This window comes from Choloepus didactylus, chromosome 3 (assembly GCF_015220235.1).
Source record: "Choloepus didactylus isolate mChoDid1 chromosome 3, mChoDid1.pri, whole genome shotgun sequence".
NCBI classification, from domain to species: Eukaryota; Metazoa; Chordata; class Mammalia; order Pilosa; family Megalonychidae; genus Choloepus; species Choloepus didactylus.
The window spans coordinates 153359671-153379037 of NC_051309.1; the positions used below are offsets into that span (position 1 = coordinate 153359671).

A 19367-nucleotide genomic window follows, 5' to 3' on the forward strand; every position below is an offset into this window, starting at 1 on the left:
AAGTTATTCCTTATCCCTTTTCTCCTATGGCTACATCTGCAGTGGAGGTTGGGGGGTGTTCTCTCCATGAGTGTTGTGAAAACAGTCCACTTCTTGCTGGCATGAATTTGGTTCCCATTATTTCAAGGCAACTTCGCATTGCTTGGGCAGTACAATTCCCTCAAAAACTCCATGCACTAGGAACCACAACCAAGTTCTTTACTAGATCGAATTCCCAACATATGTTTTAGTTTTTTCCTTTATCACAGGACCCTGCCTATCTTTAATGGAAGCTACCTGGGGGTGGGGGGTGGGGTGGAGGTAGGGGGTGGGGATGAATGCTATCCCTAGATTTTTGCCCTAAGCTTAAGTCCCTTTGTTTGGCTTAATGGTGGGTGGAGAAGTCTTAATGGGCTATTCCCCACTGCCCCCCATACTTCCAAAGTAAAAGTTTGGAGCCTTTCTTTGCTGTTCAGGGTACAGCTTTCTATCCTTGTGATATTCCTAAATATCTGTGTGTCCTCTATTTCCATTTCTCCTTGGAAATGGCTCAATTATCTACTGGGATACCTTGCTAAAAGCTTCAAGGAACAGCCAATGCTTTTAAAATTCTGGCCTTTTCCCACTGCTACCCCTAGAGCCATCAGCCTGGTAATTGACAGAGTGTTGCCTCAAATGTATTTCCTATCTGTGAATAGACATGAAAGGTAAGCCAAAACCCACATTTTTGTTATGACAGCACCTCACTTCAGAATATCAGTTTCAATGTTAAAAATAATAGGTGAGACTGTGCACAGGGACAATGTCTAGGCTCCTAGCTCAAATGCCGGTGGAATGGTGCTTGGCAGGGAAAATAAGCGTACCCTTTTCCCCCATGGGTCCCCAGTGGGAATTCCGGAATACTACCATTCTGTCCATAATTTGTCCTCTTCTCTGTGTATTTCCTTTGTTTGAAATGTACTTACAGTAGATTCCTACAGGTCCACAATCCTTTATTGGGAACTCTAGGCCAGATGTTTCAGAATTTGGAATATGTCACATTTAATAAAGTAGCACAACTCAAACCAGTATGGTTTGGGACAGCACCTGTAATCAAATACGTTTAACATTTCTGCAGCAAAATATATGAATATTAAGTGGGATAAAGACTACAAAAAGCCTGTCAGATGAGGTCAGGTTTGGCTGCCAAATGAGTTTTAGCAGCCAAACCAATGAAAAACCTTTTGATTTTCAGGGTTTTGAGATTTGGGTAGCTGTAGCAACAAAACATTTCATAGAAAATAATAGAAGTTATGTGAGTATGTTAGTTCTTAGCCAGTTTATAATGTCACAAATCTGTTCCTGTCCATTACTCTTCCTTTGATCTAGTCCCTTTTCCAAGAGAGTCAGAGGTGAATTATAGAATCCAAACTTAAATTTTGTAATGCAAAGCAAAACTGAGCTTAATTCTTTAAAACATGAAGCCTTTCTTATGTTCTCCAATTTTGTTTTTCCCTATCCTGAGTTAACACTCTCTGGTAGTCATTATCATATAATTCTTCAATGCTGATATAACCAAAATTATTACCAGGAAAGACCCAGAGATTATTTTAGTTAAGACCACTTGTAATTATGGAAGAAAAGAGGATGTCATTTCAGGAAAGTTTTAAGAATTGAGAGAATGACTTAATTGTCTCTTAGTTACTCTATCAGAGAAACAAACTATAGTTTATTTTACTTAAATCCTATAGATTAATGATATTTAAAAGCAACTTTACTATATAACAAAGACTTTGATTAAGTTGGCCTTACGATCTAATTTACCAGGTAATGGGAGAGGATTGAACAGTGATGACAAGCTAAAATAATACATAGTAATTGTATAATGTATTTATCCTGTTTTCAGTTTTACACATTTATAGATGTCTTGTATGTTTGACCTGTTATTAAGACCTGAAAGTACCCCTAAATTTTAACTAAGAATGTGTATTGTATTCATTTAACAAGCACAAAATGCCTAATGTGTGGTAAGGTACTGTGTTAGGTGTTAAAAGATCATTTTCCAGTTATCCCATCTCTTAGACTACCCTTACTTTTCCAGGCATTTAGACTTCTAAAGTCGAACTCCAAAAGTATTTCCAAAGGCATTTTCTCTCCCATCAACCCTGCATCTCACCTGTCGGATTAGGGATATTTTTATATCCTAAGATCCTCATAGCTATTATACTGTGGAAATGCAGGGGAGCTATAATTTGGAAAGAAATGACTGAGATTTGGCAGAAATGCTGTGTGTTAATAATCTGTATACAAGATCTAAAGCCATCTGATACAAAGTAACCTATTATTTCATCCCTAAATGTGGCTAAAGGTAAAACATATAGTCACAATTGAAAAGATAACCACACACACACACACACAACCTGTTCATAGATGCCTAAAGTATAATTTGTTTTAACTACTATGAATAGTTTTTACTGAATACAAACCACTTTTGGACTAGTATTCTAAATTTCTCAGTACCTTAAATTCATCACTAGTGGTTAATTTTAGTATATAAGCAGTTCCATTCTGTGTCTCTTCCAATTGTGAGACTGATACCTTAAAGAGACTACTAATTCTCCTTATGAGTATTAGTAATATAATGTTTCTAATATGAGTATTAGTAACATGATCTAATAGTAACATGATGTTCTTCTAGAGAAATTAAAAATGGAAGCAGGGTTATCTTAAAAAAATCAAGAAAAGGTAAGCTGCTTTAGTCTGGTCAAGTTAAAAGTCTCTAAAAAAGCCAATTAAAATAAAGAAAAGAAAAAATATACTTATTTTCCTCCTTTATTAGAAAAAAATTAAATTGAAGTCATTTTAAACAACAAAGGTAGAAAGGAAAAACCATTTGGTTATTAAGAAAGACTATACTTTTAAAAGATAAATGGAGATATGTGTATATCTCCCCAGGCTTTGTCTACTGCATGAATCTAGTACACATTATTTATTAGAGTTTAAGTTTTGGTTAAACCTATCAGCCATGGTACATCCATGGAGGGGGCAATTAGCAGTGACCTAGCAAAAATTGGTTGCTCATATTTTACTACTGCAAGCTCATGAAGTTTAACCAAATGTTAAAGTTAGAATGAGTCTGCAACCAAGAAAGTAAAAAAAAAAAAAAAAAAAAAAAAAAAAAGCTTTGATAAGTCTTTAGAAAAAATGTTCACATACAAAACACCTGTCAGCCAAGAAGGTTTCCATAAAATTAAGAAAGGATTTATCTCCTGTAGTAGTGATTTACTTTCAAAAACATTCTCATCTAGAATTCCTAAATACTTCTAGTTCATTTGGAGATTCTGAATACAAAGTGAGAAAGGAAGCAAGAGTCCTTGCAAAATATGTTAAACTCAGCTAGTATAAATAAATACAAAGTTATGGTCAAATATGTACTGAGATTTTCCACCATCAGTTTATGAAAATTCAGAACATAGCAATGGAACAAAGCACTTAATTTCATTTTCAACCCATTCTCTGAAATAAGGACTGAATAGTATTCCTAGCTCTGTTCGGCTTCCTTTAGAAAAAGGAGAAACTAGAGACTCATTCTCCATTTATTTAAGATCTAAATGCACTATTGGGGAAGTGGTTGTCTGGAGACCTTAGTTGGGGCTCACCCAAGAGTGGGGTGTGTGTCATGAAGGAATCCAGAATCTTACCCAACTAGTATAAAGTTCTCTAGATACATAACATGAAAGTAGTCCTCTGGTCTTGAGGATTTAGATCACCTTCTAAAGGGTCTAAAATTGTTAGCCACACGTAAAACGTTCTTAAATAAAATATTTAAAATAGAACAAAATAGCTCCATTATAATTAGTTCTATGACTTTTGGGAACTGCTTTCAAAAGTGGGGCAGTATTAGTAGTTGCTCCTATCTACCTTAGAGGCAGCTTTGATGATAACAGACTTAAAATTATTTTCAATTTGTCACTAAAAAGAGATAAATAAAAATACAAGGCATGATGATTGCTGTCTTGATCATGATGATGATGATCTTTTTATATCAACTAAATGAAAAAATAAAGCCTCCCCAATAATTTTTCTTTTAAAAGGTATAATTTAAAGAAGGAAAAAATGTTTAAATTTTATTTTCAAGAGATATGTAGGTATAAACCCCACTTTGTGAATGGGGTAAGCCATTCTGGTGTAAAACAATTATAAAGGCTTGAAAAAATCTGCACACAGTTTTGTTTTGATAAACCTATTATCTTTGCATTCAATTGTAAAATATGTTGCACTATTAACCAGTGATTCTCTGAATGACACTTAGACATTTCTGTTTTGTTTGACTTCTCTGTCAAAAAAGCACCTCATAAAGGAATCTATATTTTAAATGAACTGACCATAACTATAATTTGTCACAAAACAGGTAAATGTGGGTCACATATAACACTTTCAATTGTTGACAGAATCAAACAGCCATACAGCAACTTTATTGCATTTAGCTCTGCACAACAGAACACTCTCGTTTTTATTATGGAACTACCAATTGTGTTGTAATATAGCCATTTAAGTGTAAATTCCAATAACTGATTTTTCCAAAAGCAGTGAACCTGCTACATATTATTTTGCTATGTACAAACCCAAACTATCTCCAAACTATTAAAACTGTGTAACTTCTAATGATATTAATCTCTTAAATCTGACATGTAACTTGCTGTTTTTCTTTTATTCTAAATTCAAAGAGCGGGTAACTTCAGAGTTAGGTGTTTTTAGTTTTTTCCCCTCTGAAAAGAAGCACTAAAATAAATGTCTGAAAGAGTAACAGTGCTAGGTATTAGAACAGGACATGGAGACTGATTCAAGTTCATTTGCGGCACACTGATTCAAGAATGCCAAATATCTCTCTCAGCAATTAAAAATACTTGAATATAGTTTATTCTTTTCGTACTCTTCTTTTGCGTACCGACTTTTCTGGCCCATCTCCAGATCCTGTGCTCTCATCTGCTTCTTTCATCTAGAAAAAAGAATTATGAAATGGTTTGTTTTAGCAATGGATAACTGATAGTAATAAATACATTTCTTACCCTCCAAAATTTATGTTCTAACAATCAAATGCTATCTTACATATGTTCCTTTCCTTCGTGCAACTGACTATAAATGTGTATAAATTGATGCATTTTCATGTTTTCCTCTTTTGGCATGATAACATTTTTGGAATATCCTTGGTTAGCAGACAAGAATCTGACAAGGAATACTATTCAAGATTTTGTGACTTAGAACTTAGGTTTATTGTATGGTTACATAATATTTCCATTTTTAAAGTGGGATTATTAAGCACTGACTATTCATTGACAATATTTCTGTAAGTAATGAACTGCTGGGCTGGTTTTTCAGAGCCCTTTTTAGAACATCTGGCACATACTACCTCCATAAAAATTAGAATAGAGGAAAGAGAAATACGACAGTAATGGTTTGGTTTTTTTCTTTTCCCTTTCTTATCCCTCCAGAATAAATGGTTTGTATATAAATTAGTATCAACTCATGGAACACAATTAAATAATCAATGCATTATATAATATACAAATGAAAGAGTTATTATTTCTCAAGGTTATAATGTACACACAGAATTGACTTATTTTAGCTCATTGACAAATATATGTTAAGAAGTTTTAAAAATCTGGAAGATGGAACTAAGATCTTTTTAAAGTTTAAAAAAATGCCTTTTGAAGCAAAATGTAACTAGAATACATAGTAATAATACATTATAATTAATACATACTACAAATAAATTATTGAGTAAAAGCTGAAACAATGACTGTTTCTGCTCTGGAACAAATTATCTTAATTCAGCTCCCCCTAAATTATGGAAATTCATACCAGATAATGATCCCCAAAGACTCCTGAAAAACTCCTAGGGCAGTTAAGACCAATAACCAGGTATATGTACTGAAAAAGCTTTAGAAAGCAATTAAACAACAACAATAACAACAAATGTATTGGGGAGATTTCTTCAAATAGATAAAACAAAAGTAGTTTACTTCATCACATGTAATAGGCCAGGCAGAACTGTTCTTTTAACCTACTCAACACTAAGTAATTAGACTAGTTAGCATGGTGACTTTGTGGGGTAAGACTATGCATCTCTTACAGGCCTATAGCTAGAGAAGGATTAAGTATGGAAAGCAAGCTTTATGCTGGATTAAAAGAGAGTTTTGGTTCTGCATTGTGCCATAATCTCTGACTGCATCATAAGTGACTGAAAAAAAGGCATATGGAAAGTTCCAATTTTATATCATGATGCAAAAAGGATAAATATATCAAGTAAATGTAGAAAAACTAGTTTATTAAGGATTGGAGGAAAACACCATACAGAGAGATATAGTACTCAGCTGCTCAATGAATGAAATATTTCAAAACATGTCATTAAAATATCTCAATAAAAGAATTTTTTGTACAACAAATAAGAAGATTGTTTCATAATAACCAGGATTACCTTTTAAATAGTCAAATGGTGTGTTTTGTTATAACTTTCACTAGAATATATTAATGATAAAGTAATATTTTACAGATGAGGCTTGGTGTTTAGATTTTGTAAATTACAGGTTTATTTTATATATTAGGCATTAATAATAAATTATATTATTTTCTTGCCTTCTTTATTGATACATTTAAAAAACAGTATGTCAGCTCTATGCAAGCTGGGAGAAATATGGCAACAAATCCTTCACAAACCAGATTGCTGCTTTTATTGAAATGATATTTATGCAAAATAATCATACATAGAAACTAGTTTATTTTCTGTTGAAGAGTTGCTTACCTCGTCTTCTGATCCAGACTTATTTGACTTATTACCTTCTTCTTGCCCTTCTATGATTTCAATTTCTTCTTCACTCTTTTCCTCAGGTTCACCTTCCTCTTCTAAAATACAGATTTTATTATTAAAGACAAATAAATTGCTACTGAAAATTATTAAATAAGAGGGATTTATTTAAATTCCAATAATTGAAAATAATTCCTTAAATTATAAATTAAAATAATTAAAAATACTATTTTACCACATTTTATAATGAAACCCTCATATTAGAGGTAAGAGACAGATTTAAATAATTCTTAAGTGTTCAATCAATATGTAATGTGAAAACCAAAGAATTAATATATCATTTTTCCTGTGTTCATGTCTTGGTAATACTTCCCTTAATTTTTGGTGATCACTTACTCTTCAAATGCAATTTATTTATGCTTGTTCTCTGTGGACACTGTCAAATACTTTTTAAAGTTATTAACTTTAAAGTTAAAGTATAAAAGTTATTATACTTTTTAAAGTTACTTTTTAAAGTTCTGTCACCATCAGAACCAAAATATATTAACTATCCTAGGAGCTACATAAAGTAAGAACTTGACCACACCAGAAATGATGTGGTTAGAGAAAGAGATGCTGACAAATCATCAAATCTATAGGTATCCCCATAACTATGATGTTAGACTACCTGGATATGTGAAAAGTACCTTCTCTAAAAAGACCATTTGACACTTAAATATTTTAATGGAAACTACATATAAATGCCATCTAAATATGGTTATAGATGTTATCAATATACTAAGCACTAAGAAGTTAAAAAGATAAGACTCCGAAAATTTATAACCTAAGGAATCTGTTGTTTTAGATACCCTGATAAACACACACATACACATATATGTGTATAATGTATATACATTTTTGTATACATTTGTGTGTGTACATGTGTATACACACACTTTTATTTTTGAGGGAGTATGGTTTTTAAGTCAACTGCCTCATCAAATACTAAGTTAAAATTAGTGCTTCAAAGGCTAAATCTGGAAGTTGGCTAGATATTCAGATTTACACCTGGCAAATACCAACAGTTTTATTTCTATCTACGTGTACATAAGGAGGTCTCACTGGAGAGCCACCCCAAAGCCTCAGTTTTTCAGTTCTAACACCTTTAATAATATAGTATAGGGTGGGAAAAGGACATACGATTCAGCAATCCTTTTACAACATGAATGAAATTCCTTATTTTTTTATGACAAACTATCAGCCATTTGAAGATCTGGTGTTGATTTTGTTCCTGTAATCATGTGCCTTTTACCTATTACCCTTCTACAGAGGCCATGATTTATACCTTCCATTTCATCTTCAACATTCTCAGAGGTAATAAAAGTCCTTAGAAAAAGCTATGGCATATGGGATTCATAACTTGTAGGCTCCAAAGCAACTGACCAATATTTAAATCTCATTTCCTAGAAGACGGAAAACTATAAATTTAGGGTTGCTGTTCAGGGCATAACACCCAGTCAGAAACTATTAATCATCTTTGCCATAGACACTCATTCTTAGGGATTCAGATAGTATAAATGGATAATAAGCAAAGGTAACAACTGGTGTTTACCAGATGATATACTGTTTCTATGAGCTTTGACCAGAGTCCCCATATAAATCACCATCATCATCTCACCTTTTTCAAGAATTTCACCATCACTTTGCTTTTTTTCCTCTTCTAAGTCTACTGGTTTCTCCAGGGCTGCTTTCTCTTCCTTTACTTCTTGCTCTAGTGCTCCCTTTGTTTCTGGTTTACATATGGCCGTCTTTTTATATTCTGCCTCTTCATATTTTTTCTGTGGTGGTTTAACATTAAGCTATTTTTACAAAAAACAAAGCACTGTTTTAAAAAGCTTTTTTTGTAATAACATATACAGAGTGATTAACAACAAAAAAAAAAACTTAAAGGAAATTTAGTTTATTACCTTTAAGAACCACTTTCATAGAACCTCTAAAACACTAAGAAATTAGAAAACATTGCAGGAAATTCATTTTCTTTACCTTTACTTTTCTTGGCCAACAAAATGAAGTAATTAATGCTACTGGCAACCCTGCTGTCACAAGGTAAATGAGCCAAAGCCATGGGCGCTCTCCAGCAGCTGCAATTAACTGCTTCAGTACACCAGGCTAGAGGAGAAATAATGCAATTCATATTTTACAAACCTTCACAGGGAAACAGAGCCTACAAAAAGACTTCTTTTACCTTGATATTTTACATTAAGGAGTGATGAACTTGCAAGCTTAAAACTGCTTTATTCTCCCAACCTATACTTTGTAAAGTCTAAACCTTTTAATTATTGGCATGCACCACTGAGTGATACCTGGTGGTAGAAGATATGCTACTATATAAATGGAAACATCTAAACTACCAGCAAGAATAATGACAATTTTCTTTTTTTGGTAGATCTCATGATAGAACTACTTTTATGGATGTATTATTTGGATCATTTAGAAATATATAATTGTCTGATACTCATTCTGTACCTTTAAAGAACTTAATAAAACCATACCTCAGAACTATTGTGTGTTCTTTCTATTTTTTTTAAACAAATTTTACACTGACTTTCAGCAGCAACGAAACTATTCATTAAAATAAAACACAAAACCTTCAAGTGTTTCAGTTAGAAGAGTGCTAAAATGAGACTCCCTCTACCTTTACCTACACTTTTGATGGTTTCTGCTAGCATCCAAAGTAGCAAATGTAGGGTATGAATTTTTCTATGCAGGAATTCATTTTAAAGATACATTCTCTAAGAAGCATTGTCAAAATATTTTAGCGTAACTTTTTCTAAGCAGTGTAAGATTTGAAAAAAAAATACAATTTCATAATACTAAAATTTTAAATTATCTGCACTCTTTTACATGTAAAGTAGTTAAAATGAATAAAGTATAGTATTTAGATTACTGTTACCACTTAGGCTTTGAATTAACAAGGTGACAAAGATACTAAGCAGTCTTGCTTCTATAAATGGCAAAACAGCATTAATTCCTATCCAAGCTATCTTGATTTAATGAATGAGGTTTTACCTATGTATATAGGGTTCATTAGTTTGTAAATGTTCTTTCTACATAGATCTATTCAAGTATGTTTCCTTGATATTTAGTATTATTACATATTTATTTACCTTTGAAAAGGTACATTTGAATAACCTATAACCAGGATCAAGTCCTATAATTACTATACACATTTGCATTACTACCACTACGGTATGACCCTACCTCGTTAGCATTTGCTACCATTATTTTTATGCCCCAACCATCTGTAGCCCACCGATCTGCTACTTCCTTTTCCGAACAGATAATAAAATTATCAAAGTAGACATCAGAGGTCATGGACCAGAGCTCTAAACCAAGAGCACGGAAAGAAGTCAGAAGAAATGGATGATCATCTTCAAAATAATCTGGATTAGGAATTTTTCGAGGACTCCAGATTCCCTGGAAGAATAACACAATTAAAAGTATTTTCAAATGAAACATTTTTTTAAATAAATTATCCAAGAAGAAACTGCTGTTGAATGAAATTAGTAATACTAACTGGAGAAAAAAGAGAAAACTTTAACTGATATTATTTCATTAGAAATTCACTAGAAATAAAATCTTGTTCCTTTTTCTGTACATAATGTTCCTTTAAATACTTCCTTTAATAATAGTACTTCCTGTAAAGTCTGCAAAAAAAAGACAGTGACACATGCAAACAATTTATTAACTGAATATCACAAATAAGTCATACTATTTTAAACAATAAGGTTTAGTATGTTATTCAAGGCAAGATGTCATTAAAATGCCTAAATCCGTGAGATCATTGTAAAACAAAAAAAAAGCCACTCCTTTTAACTTACGTCCTTGACAGGCACCACTAAACAATGATGCTTCAACAACAGAACAGTGATTCAGTATAGAAGTTCCATTATATCTTAAATAATTAAACTGCAATCAAATCAAATAAATCCAACAACTGGATCACTCCCTGACATATTCAATCCTCCTCTGGCACTATACAGGCGTGAGAGGGGCAGTGACAATTAAGACAGACTTGGTTCCTGAATTATGGAGTTTAATGAGGGAGATAAACATTCCACAAATTACCAAAGTACCAGTAGTATTTTTCTTTAGTAGTATTTTGTGATAAATGCTTTTAAGATAAAACTACAGTGAGCAATTAGAGTATACAGCTGCATATATATAATAAATATAACATTAGAAAATGTCAATGAAAAAGTAGAAAGATAAAATTAGAGGGTTAAATGGGTAACATAGGATCCTAACACAGAAAGCTATGGACTGACAAAAGCTGTCTGATCATGTTATTAGAAAAAAAAATCTGAATTTTAGTAATACCAGAAAATAAGCACATTAATTAAGCAGAGGCATTAATCATTCCAATGTACAATGTGAGTCCTCTTGATCAGAATTCAGGTCTTATAATTCTAAACTGTGCATTAATTTACTACCAGGAAAGAATACAATATAAAGTGATTTATCTTCAAGTTCTTAAGTTTATTCCCCCAGAAAATAAAGAATGCTTTAACCTTTTATATATATAACAGTTGGCGTCTATTTTGTCTTGACTTCTTAAGATATCTAAAATGCACTATTACAAATCAAACTTCTAAACGTTAACATATTGATAACTAGATACGTAACAGAACATAACACAACATTTAACATTTTTAAATTTTAAATTTAAAAACAAGCAGTTATTACCTGGTAGTTAGGATTATCAATCATTGGAGGCCTCCATACTCCTTTGTATTTTGGGTTATCTATCATGGGAGGTTTCCATTCACCACACCCAACCTGACATGCTGGATTAGGAATGTGAGGTGCTTCCCATTCTCCATCCATGTCTTCATTCCTTAGGATATGAGAAAAAAGCAAAAATAGTGACCAAAGCAAAAATAGTGACCTCAAGTCTCTTGTCAATCATATAAGTAACAAAAAACAAGTAAGAAACATTTGAAATTGAGATTTGAAATGAGGAGTGCTTACCAGTCAACAGGTTTCTCAGCATTAGGATTTGGGATAAAACTTGGTTCATCATCAAGCCAGCCATCAGGTTTAACAACACTTGAATCCTCTATTTGGGCAGGTTCACTTTCATCCCTGAAATATAGTATTTTATGTTACGTATTTTGAAAAGTTAATGCGCCTATTACAAAATCCAAAAGGTACCCAAAAGGTATCTTGTGCCTGTCTGCCTCTCTACCTCCTACAGCCCCTACACCTCCCATCCGCCTAAATCTTCTAACACTCGCCAATTTTTTTTGTATATATTCCCTGTTGTATTCTACATATGTGGGCATATATGTATATATTCTTTTTTACACAAATGATAGCATGCTATACATAATATTTCAGATGCTGCTTGTATCACTGAAAAATGATTCATTCACAAACATTTATTCAACATTTGCTGTGTCAAGAATTCTCTAGAAGCTCCATTGTTAATACAAATATAGCTGCTTCATTCTTAACTGCTGCACAATTTTCTACTTTGTGGATAAGACATAATTTATTTAACCTTGTTGTCTTGAGGGATATATAGTGTTTCTTAAACTTTAATATTATAAATAGTAGTATAACAAATTTCCTTGAATATATGCCATTTCTTACCTGTGAAGAGGTATTTTTAAAAATCGTGCACTTTAAATTTGGATAGTGCCTTCCAAATTACCTCTCTAAAGACTAGCCTCCATTTCCAATCCTACCAGAGTGAAAAAAAAGTACCCATTTCTTCCATCCTTGTTAACAAACTTTTTGATTTTTGCCCATCTGATAGGCGAAAAATGCTCTTTCAGTGTAGCTTTAGAGTACATTTCATAGCATAAGTGATGTATAAGAACTATTTATATTTTCTTTTCTTTTTCATTTCCTCTATATTAAAAAATTAGCCTTTTGTCAGCTATAGAATTTGAAAGTATTTTGTTCCAGTTTCTCATTTTTTTAATAGTTTATGAATTTTTTACTACATACAAATCATTTTCATGTGTTTATTAATATTCTTTCATTTTACTTGTGTTTGTGTCACATTTAGAAAGTCCTTCATTACTCCAATCTTCTTTTTGAAGCACTCCATATTTACTTCTAGTAATTTTATATTTTCATTGTTAAAAATAACACTAACTTAGCAACTTATAAACTACTTAAACGTAATCACAGTGAGCACAGAACTACTAATATAATTTTTGTCTTTATAAAAAAGTAGAAATTTTAAACAAGAGGGTACACTTCATGATTTTCCAACAAAATCTGAGTTACAAAGTAAACTGAAATAATCAAGTCAATTCTATTTATGGACAGACTCATACTGGCCTGATATAAATGTTTTCTTGAATCTCTGAGGACTCAGAGCAACAGAGGTTAAAATTTAAGGGAGCATTTCCCTTAGCACTTTGTAAAACAAATTTTAACATATTTTACCAGGTGGAGCTGGCTGTTCTATGCTGTTTCTCTCATAAAATGGCAGAAGACACACATTTCCCGGTTTTACTCATTGTAGGCAAACAAATATGAAGCAATGTTAGAAAGCCCATGTGAAGGGATGCAGTCCTATCTTTTCAGATAGTGTAAATTCATGAAAATGATGCACTGACAGTAATTTTTAATTTTTTAAAAGTAGACTGCTCTTTCTGCGTTGGACAATACAAGAGTACTGTGTACACTATTTGCCAGAAGGTGAAGACATTTTCACTACTAATCAGTATCCCTCTTGATCTACCAAAGAGTTCACACTTTAGGTTATATCTTGGCTAAGAGCAACACACTATGTTCTGAATCGGTAGTTATCCCAATGGTTGCACACAAATAAGAAAAAACTAGAATCTTCCAGCCCCAATAACAGGAGGTTCAGCTATAACAGTGCTTCTTTGAGGTAACACTCCCACAGAAATGCTATATAAAATATAATAAAAATTTGTCAAATATACTACCATGCTTAATATAAAGAACTGTACATCGTCAGGTACCAGAAAGGAAGCTAGAACCTGTAGCATAAGCGTTACCCTGGGATCATGCTACGGCAGTCCAAAGCAACAGTTGGTAGTGGAGAGGGATCAGTACAAGATGTAGCATGGGATCCCTGAAAGGCAAAAAGCTAAAAATGAGTCCTTTGTCTAAAGACAAACCATGAAAGGGCTATTCAGCCTGTGTACAGAAGACCAGAAAAACTCCACCCACCAACCAATACAGTTGGAAGAAAATTTGCTGTCTACCAATTGTTTTGGTTTGGGGGGTGGGGTGGAGAAACATCTGTGAAAAACTGAAACCCAAGCATGTGCCAGCGGGGGTGGAGGTGGGGGTAGGATCTCAATATTAAGCAGGGGACATATCCTGAGCTGAGAAATTCACATAAAAACTGGTTCCTGGGATCCCAAACCCTATACAGAAGGGATTCTCTTGCACAGACACACCATACACTCACAAAAAAAATCCAACCCTTGCTGAAAGATGTGATCCCAATAAAACATTACAACCACAAGAGGGAACTACCACTATTGGGAGAGTCAGCAGGGTAACAAAAAGAGATTTGGAACTTCATGAACAAAATACAAAGGAACAATCAGACTACAAAGATATTTAACATGATAAAAGAGTTAAAGAAAAAATAAAACAAATGACAGAAAAGGACTTACAGGGAAAATCTAGCATTGCACAAAAGAAAAATATAACTTGTAAACATGAACAATATTGTTATTAATTTAAAAAAATCACACTCTATGAATTAAACAATAGAAAATTAATGAACCAAAGATAGATATGAGAAAATAAAAAAGTACACAGCACAGAGTGATAGAGATAAAATGTATAATCCTTAGGTTAAGAGATAGGACACAATAAGAGCTATCATTTGTCAAAATGAGTTCCAAAAGGAAAGAAAAGAGAGACTGCAAGAGAGGCAATATTCAAAAAGAGTTATAAGAGTTTTATAGAACTGAGGACATGAGTCCAGCACTGAAGAAGAAAAATAAATCCAGAGTGGAATAAAGAACAAATCTGTATCTACACACATCAGTCCAAAAGTGAAGAATACCAGAGTCAATAAGAAAATCTTAATACCTATTGAATAAATAAATACAGATTACAAAGGATGACAAGGAAACCAATAGCAAACTGCTCACCAGCAACATTAAAGGCTTGCACTAGGCAATTGAATAACCAAAGTATTAAGGAATAAAAGATCAACATAGGGCTCTAGATCCAGCTATACTATCATACAAAGTCAAGAACAAAACAAAGACAATTCCAAAAATAGAAAAGTACTACCCATAGTAATCCTATAAGCAACAGTCTAAGGGATGTACTTCAGTAAGAAGCAAGGTGAATTCAAAAGCATGTAGTGGAATGCAGAAAGGAACGCTGAGCAAAGAGATAGGAAAATCTAAATGAGAACAGACTGTATAACAATAGTAATAATAACTCATTAAAGGGAGCTTAAAATCAAAGTGAAACAAAATATCATATCAAATTAATGCCGAATATGGAAGAGGTGATGGGTATGAAATCATTCTAAGATCTTTGATTAGAGTAGAGCATAAAAGTAATGATTATTTGGAGGCGGGGCAAGGTGGCGGACTGGTGAGCTGTATGTTTTAGTTACTCCTCCAGGAAAGTAGGTATAAAGCCAGGAACTGCGTGGACTGGACACCACAGAGCAATCTGACTTTGGGCATACTTCATACAACACTCATGAAAACGTCGAACTGCTGAGATCAGCAAAATCTGTAAGTTTTTGTGGCCAGGGGACCCGCACCCCTCCCTGCCAGGCTCAGTCCCGTGGGAGGAGGGGCTGTCAGCTCCGGGAAGGAGAAGGGAGAACTGCAGTGGCAGCCCTTATCGGAAACTCATTCTAGTGATCCAAACTCCAACCATAGATAGACTGAGACCAGACACCAGAGAATCTGAGAATAGCCAGCCCAGCAGAGAGGAGACAGGCACAGAAAAAAAACAACACGAAAAACTCCAAAATAAAAGCGGAGGATTTTTGGAGTTCTGGTGAACATAGAAAGGGGAAGGGCAGAGCTCAGGCCTTGAGGCGCATATGCAAATCCCGAAGAAAAGCTGGTCTCTCTGCCCTGTGGACCTTTCCTTAATGGCCCTAATTGCTTTGTCTCATAGCATTTCAATAACCCATTAGATCTCTGAGGAGGGCCCTTTTTTTTTTTTTTAAATCCTTTTTTCTTTTTCTAAAACAATTACTCTAAGAAGCCCAATACAGAAAGCTTCAAAGACTTGCAATTTGGGAAGGTCAAGACAAGAGGAGAACTAAGAGAGCTCTGAGACAAAAGGCAATAATCCAGTGGCTAAGAAAATTCACTAAACACCACAACTTCCCAAGGGGGGTGTCCGCTCACAGCCATCATCCTGGTGGATAGGAAACACTCCTTCCCATCGCCAGCCCCATAGCCCAGAGCTGCCCCAGACAACCCAGTGTGACGGAAGTGCTTCAAATAACAGGCACACACCACAAAACTGGGCGTGGACATTAGCCTTCCCTGCAACCTCAGCTGACTGTCCCAGAGTTGGGAAGGTGGAGCAGTGCGAATTAACAAAGCCCTATTCAGTCATCATTTCAGCAGACTGGGAGCCTCCCTACACAGCCCAGCAGCCCAGAACTGCCCTGGGGGGACGGTACTCACCTGTGACATAGCACAGTCATCCCTCAACAGAGGACCAGGGGGTGCACAGCCTGGAAGAGGGTCCCACTTGCAAGTCTCAGGAGCCATACGCCAATACCAAGGACTTGTGAGTCAGTGGCAGAGACAAACTGTGGCAGGACTGAACTGAAGGATTAGACTATTGCAGCAGCTTTAAAACTCCAGGATCACCAGGGAGATTTGATTGTTAGAGCCACCCCACCTACCTGACTGCCCAGAAACACGCCCCATATACAGGGCGGGCAACACCAACTACACACACAAGCTTGGTACAACAGTTGGGCCTCACAAGACTCACTCCCCCACTCACCACAAAGGCTAAGCAGGGGAGAACTGCCTTGTGGAGAACAGGTGGCTCGTGGACCTGCTGGTTAGTTAGAGAAAGTGTACTCCACAAAGCTGTAGATCTGATAAATTAGAGATAAGGACTTCAACTGGTCTACAAATCCGAAAAGAACCCTATCAAGTTCAGCAAATGCCACGAGACCAAAAACAACAGAAAATTATAAAGCATATGAAAAAACCAGACGATATGGATAACCCAAGCCCAAGCACCCAAATCAAAAGATCAGAAGAGACACAGCACCTAGAGCAGCTACTCAAAGAACTAAAGATGAACAATGAGACCATAGTATGGGATACAAAGGATATCAAGAAGACCCTAGAAGAGCATAAAGAAGACATTGCAAGACTAAATAAAAAAACAGATGATCTTATGGAAATTAAAGAAACTGTTGACCAAATTAAAAAGGTTCTGGACACTCATAGTACAAGACTAGAGGAAGTTGAACAACGAATCAGTGACCTGGAAGATGACAGAATGGAAAATGAAAGCATAAAAGAAAGAATGGGGAAAAAAATTGAAAAAATCGAAATGGATCTCAGGGATATGATAGATGATATAAAACATCCAAATATAAGACTCATTGGTGTTCCAGAAGGGGAAGAAAAGGCTAAAGGTCTAGGAAGAGTATTCAAAGAAATTGTTGGGGAAAACTTCCCAAATCTTCTAAACAACATAAATACACAAATCATAAACGCTCAGCAAACTCCAAGTAAAATAAATCCAAATAAACCCATTCCAAGACATATTCTGATCACCCTGTCAAACACGGAAGAGAAGGAGCAAGTTCTGAAAGCAGCAAGAGAAAAGCAATTAACCACATACAAAGGAAACAGCATAAGACTAAGTACTGACTACTCAGCAGCCACCATGGAGGCAAGAAGGCAGTGGCATGACATATTTAAAATTCTGAGTGAGAAAAATTTCCAACCAAGAATACTTTATCCATCAAAGCTCTCCTTCAAATTTGAGGGAGAGCTTAAATTTTTCACAGCCAAACAAATGCTGAGAGAATTTGCTAACAAGAGACCTGCCCTACTGGAGATACTAAAGGGAGCCCTACAGACAGAGAAACAAAGATAGGACAGAGAGACTTGGAGAAAGGTTCAGTACTAAAGAGATTCGGTATGGGTACATTAAAGGATATTAATAGAGAGAGGGGAAAAATATGACAAACATAAACCAAAGGATAAGATGGCTGATTCAAGAAATGCCTTCACGGTTATAACGTTGAATGTAAATGGATTAAACTCCTCAATTAAAAGATATAGATTCGCAGAATGGATCAAAAAAAATGAACCATCAATATGTTGCATACAAGAGACTCATCTTAGACACAGGGACACAAAGAAATTGAAAGTGAAAGGATGGAAAAAAATATTTCATGCAAGCTACAGCCAAAAGAAAGCAGGTGTAGCAATATTAATCTCAGATAAAATAGACTTTAAATGCAGGGATGTTTTGAGAGACAAAGAAGGCCACTACATACTAATAAAAGGGGCAATTCAACAAGAAGAAATAACAATCATAAATGTCTATGCACCCAATCAAGGTGCCACAAAACACATGAGAGAAACACTGGCAAAACTAAAGGAAGCAATTGATGTTTCCACAATAATTGTGGGAGACTTCAACACATCACTCTCTCCTATAGATAGATCAACCAGACAGAAGACCAATAAGGAAATTGAAAACCTAAACAATCTGATAAATCAATTAGATTTAACAGACATATACAGGACATTACATCCCAAATCACCAGGATACACACACTTTTCTAGTGCTCACAGAACTTTCTCCAGAATAGATCATATGCTGGGACATAAAACAAGCCTCAATAAATTTAAAAAGATTGAAATTATTCAAAGCACATTCTCTGACCACAATGGAATACAATTGGAAGTCAATAAATCAGAGACTCAGAAAATTCAGAAATACCTGGAGGTTAAACAACGCACTCCTAAACAATCAGTGGGTTAAAGAAGAAACAGCAAGAGAAATTGCTAAATATATAGAGATGAATGAAAATCAGAATACAACATACCAAAACCTATGGGATGCAGCAAAAGCAGTGCTAAGGGGGAAATTTATAGCACTAAACGCATATATTAAAAAGGAAGAAAGAGCCAAAATCAAAGAACTAATGGATCAACTGAAGAAGCTAGAAAATGAACAGCAAACCAATCCTAAACCAAGTAGAAGAAAAGAAATAACAAGGATTAAAGCAGAAATAAATGACATAGAGAAAAAAAAAACAACAGAGAGGATAAATATCACCAAAAGTTGGTTCTTCGAGAAGATCAACAAGATTGACAAGCCCCTAGCTACACTGACAAAATCAAAAAGAGAGAAGACCCATATAAACAAATTAATGAATGAAAAAGGTGATATAACTGCAGATCCTGAAGAAATTAAAAAAATTATAAGAGGATTCTATGAACAACTGTATGGCAACAAACTGGATAATGTAGAGGAAATGGACAATTTCCTGGAAACATATGAACAACCTAGACTGACCAGAGAAGAAACAGATGACCTCAACCAACCCATCACAAGCAAAGAGATCCAATCAGTCATCAAAAATCTT

At 34.5% G+C, this 19367-nt stretch overlaps 1 protein-coding gene across 3 annotated transcripts in view; it reads right to left on the bottom strand.

Annotated features, from left to right (window-relative positions):
* Window positions 1-4044: 4044 nt before the first annotated feature.
* CLGN (calmegin) overlaps window positions 4045-19367 on the bottom strand; it is an 80233-nt gene continuing 64910 nt past the window's right edge. For 2 of the 3 annotated variants that reach the window (XM_037830705.1, XM_037830706.1), the window contains exons 9-15: window positions 11774-11887; window positions 11489-11639; window positions 10004-10219; window positions 8786-8911; window positions 8421-8601; window positions 6761-6861; window positions 4045-4957 (exon numbers count right to left, since the gene is read on the bottom strand). In XM_037830705.1, coding sequence (XP_037686633.1) covers window positions 4877-4957; window positions 6761-6861; window positions 8421-8601; window positions 8786-8911; window positions 10004-10219; window positions 11489-11639; window positions 11774-11887 — 970 coding nt within the window. In that variant the 3' untranslated portion in view covers window positions 4045-4876. The remainder of the gene's footprint in view (window positions 4958-6760; window positions 6862-8420; window positions 8602-8785; window positions 8912-10003; window positions 10220-11488; window positions 11640-11773; window positions 11888-19367) is intronic. The other variant, XM_037830707.1, reaches the window with a different exon arrangement.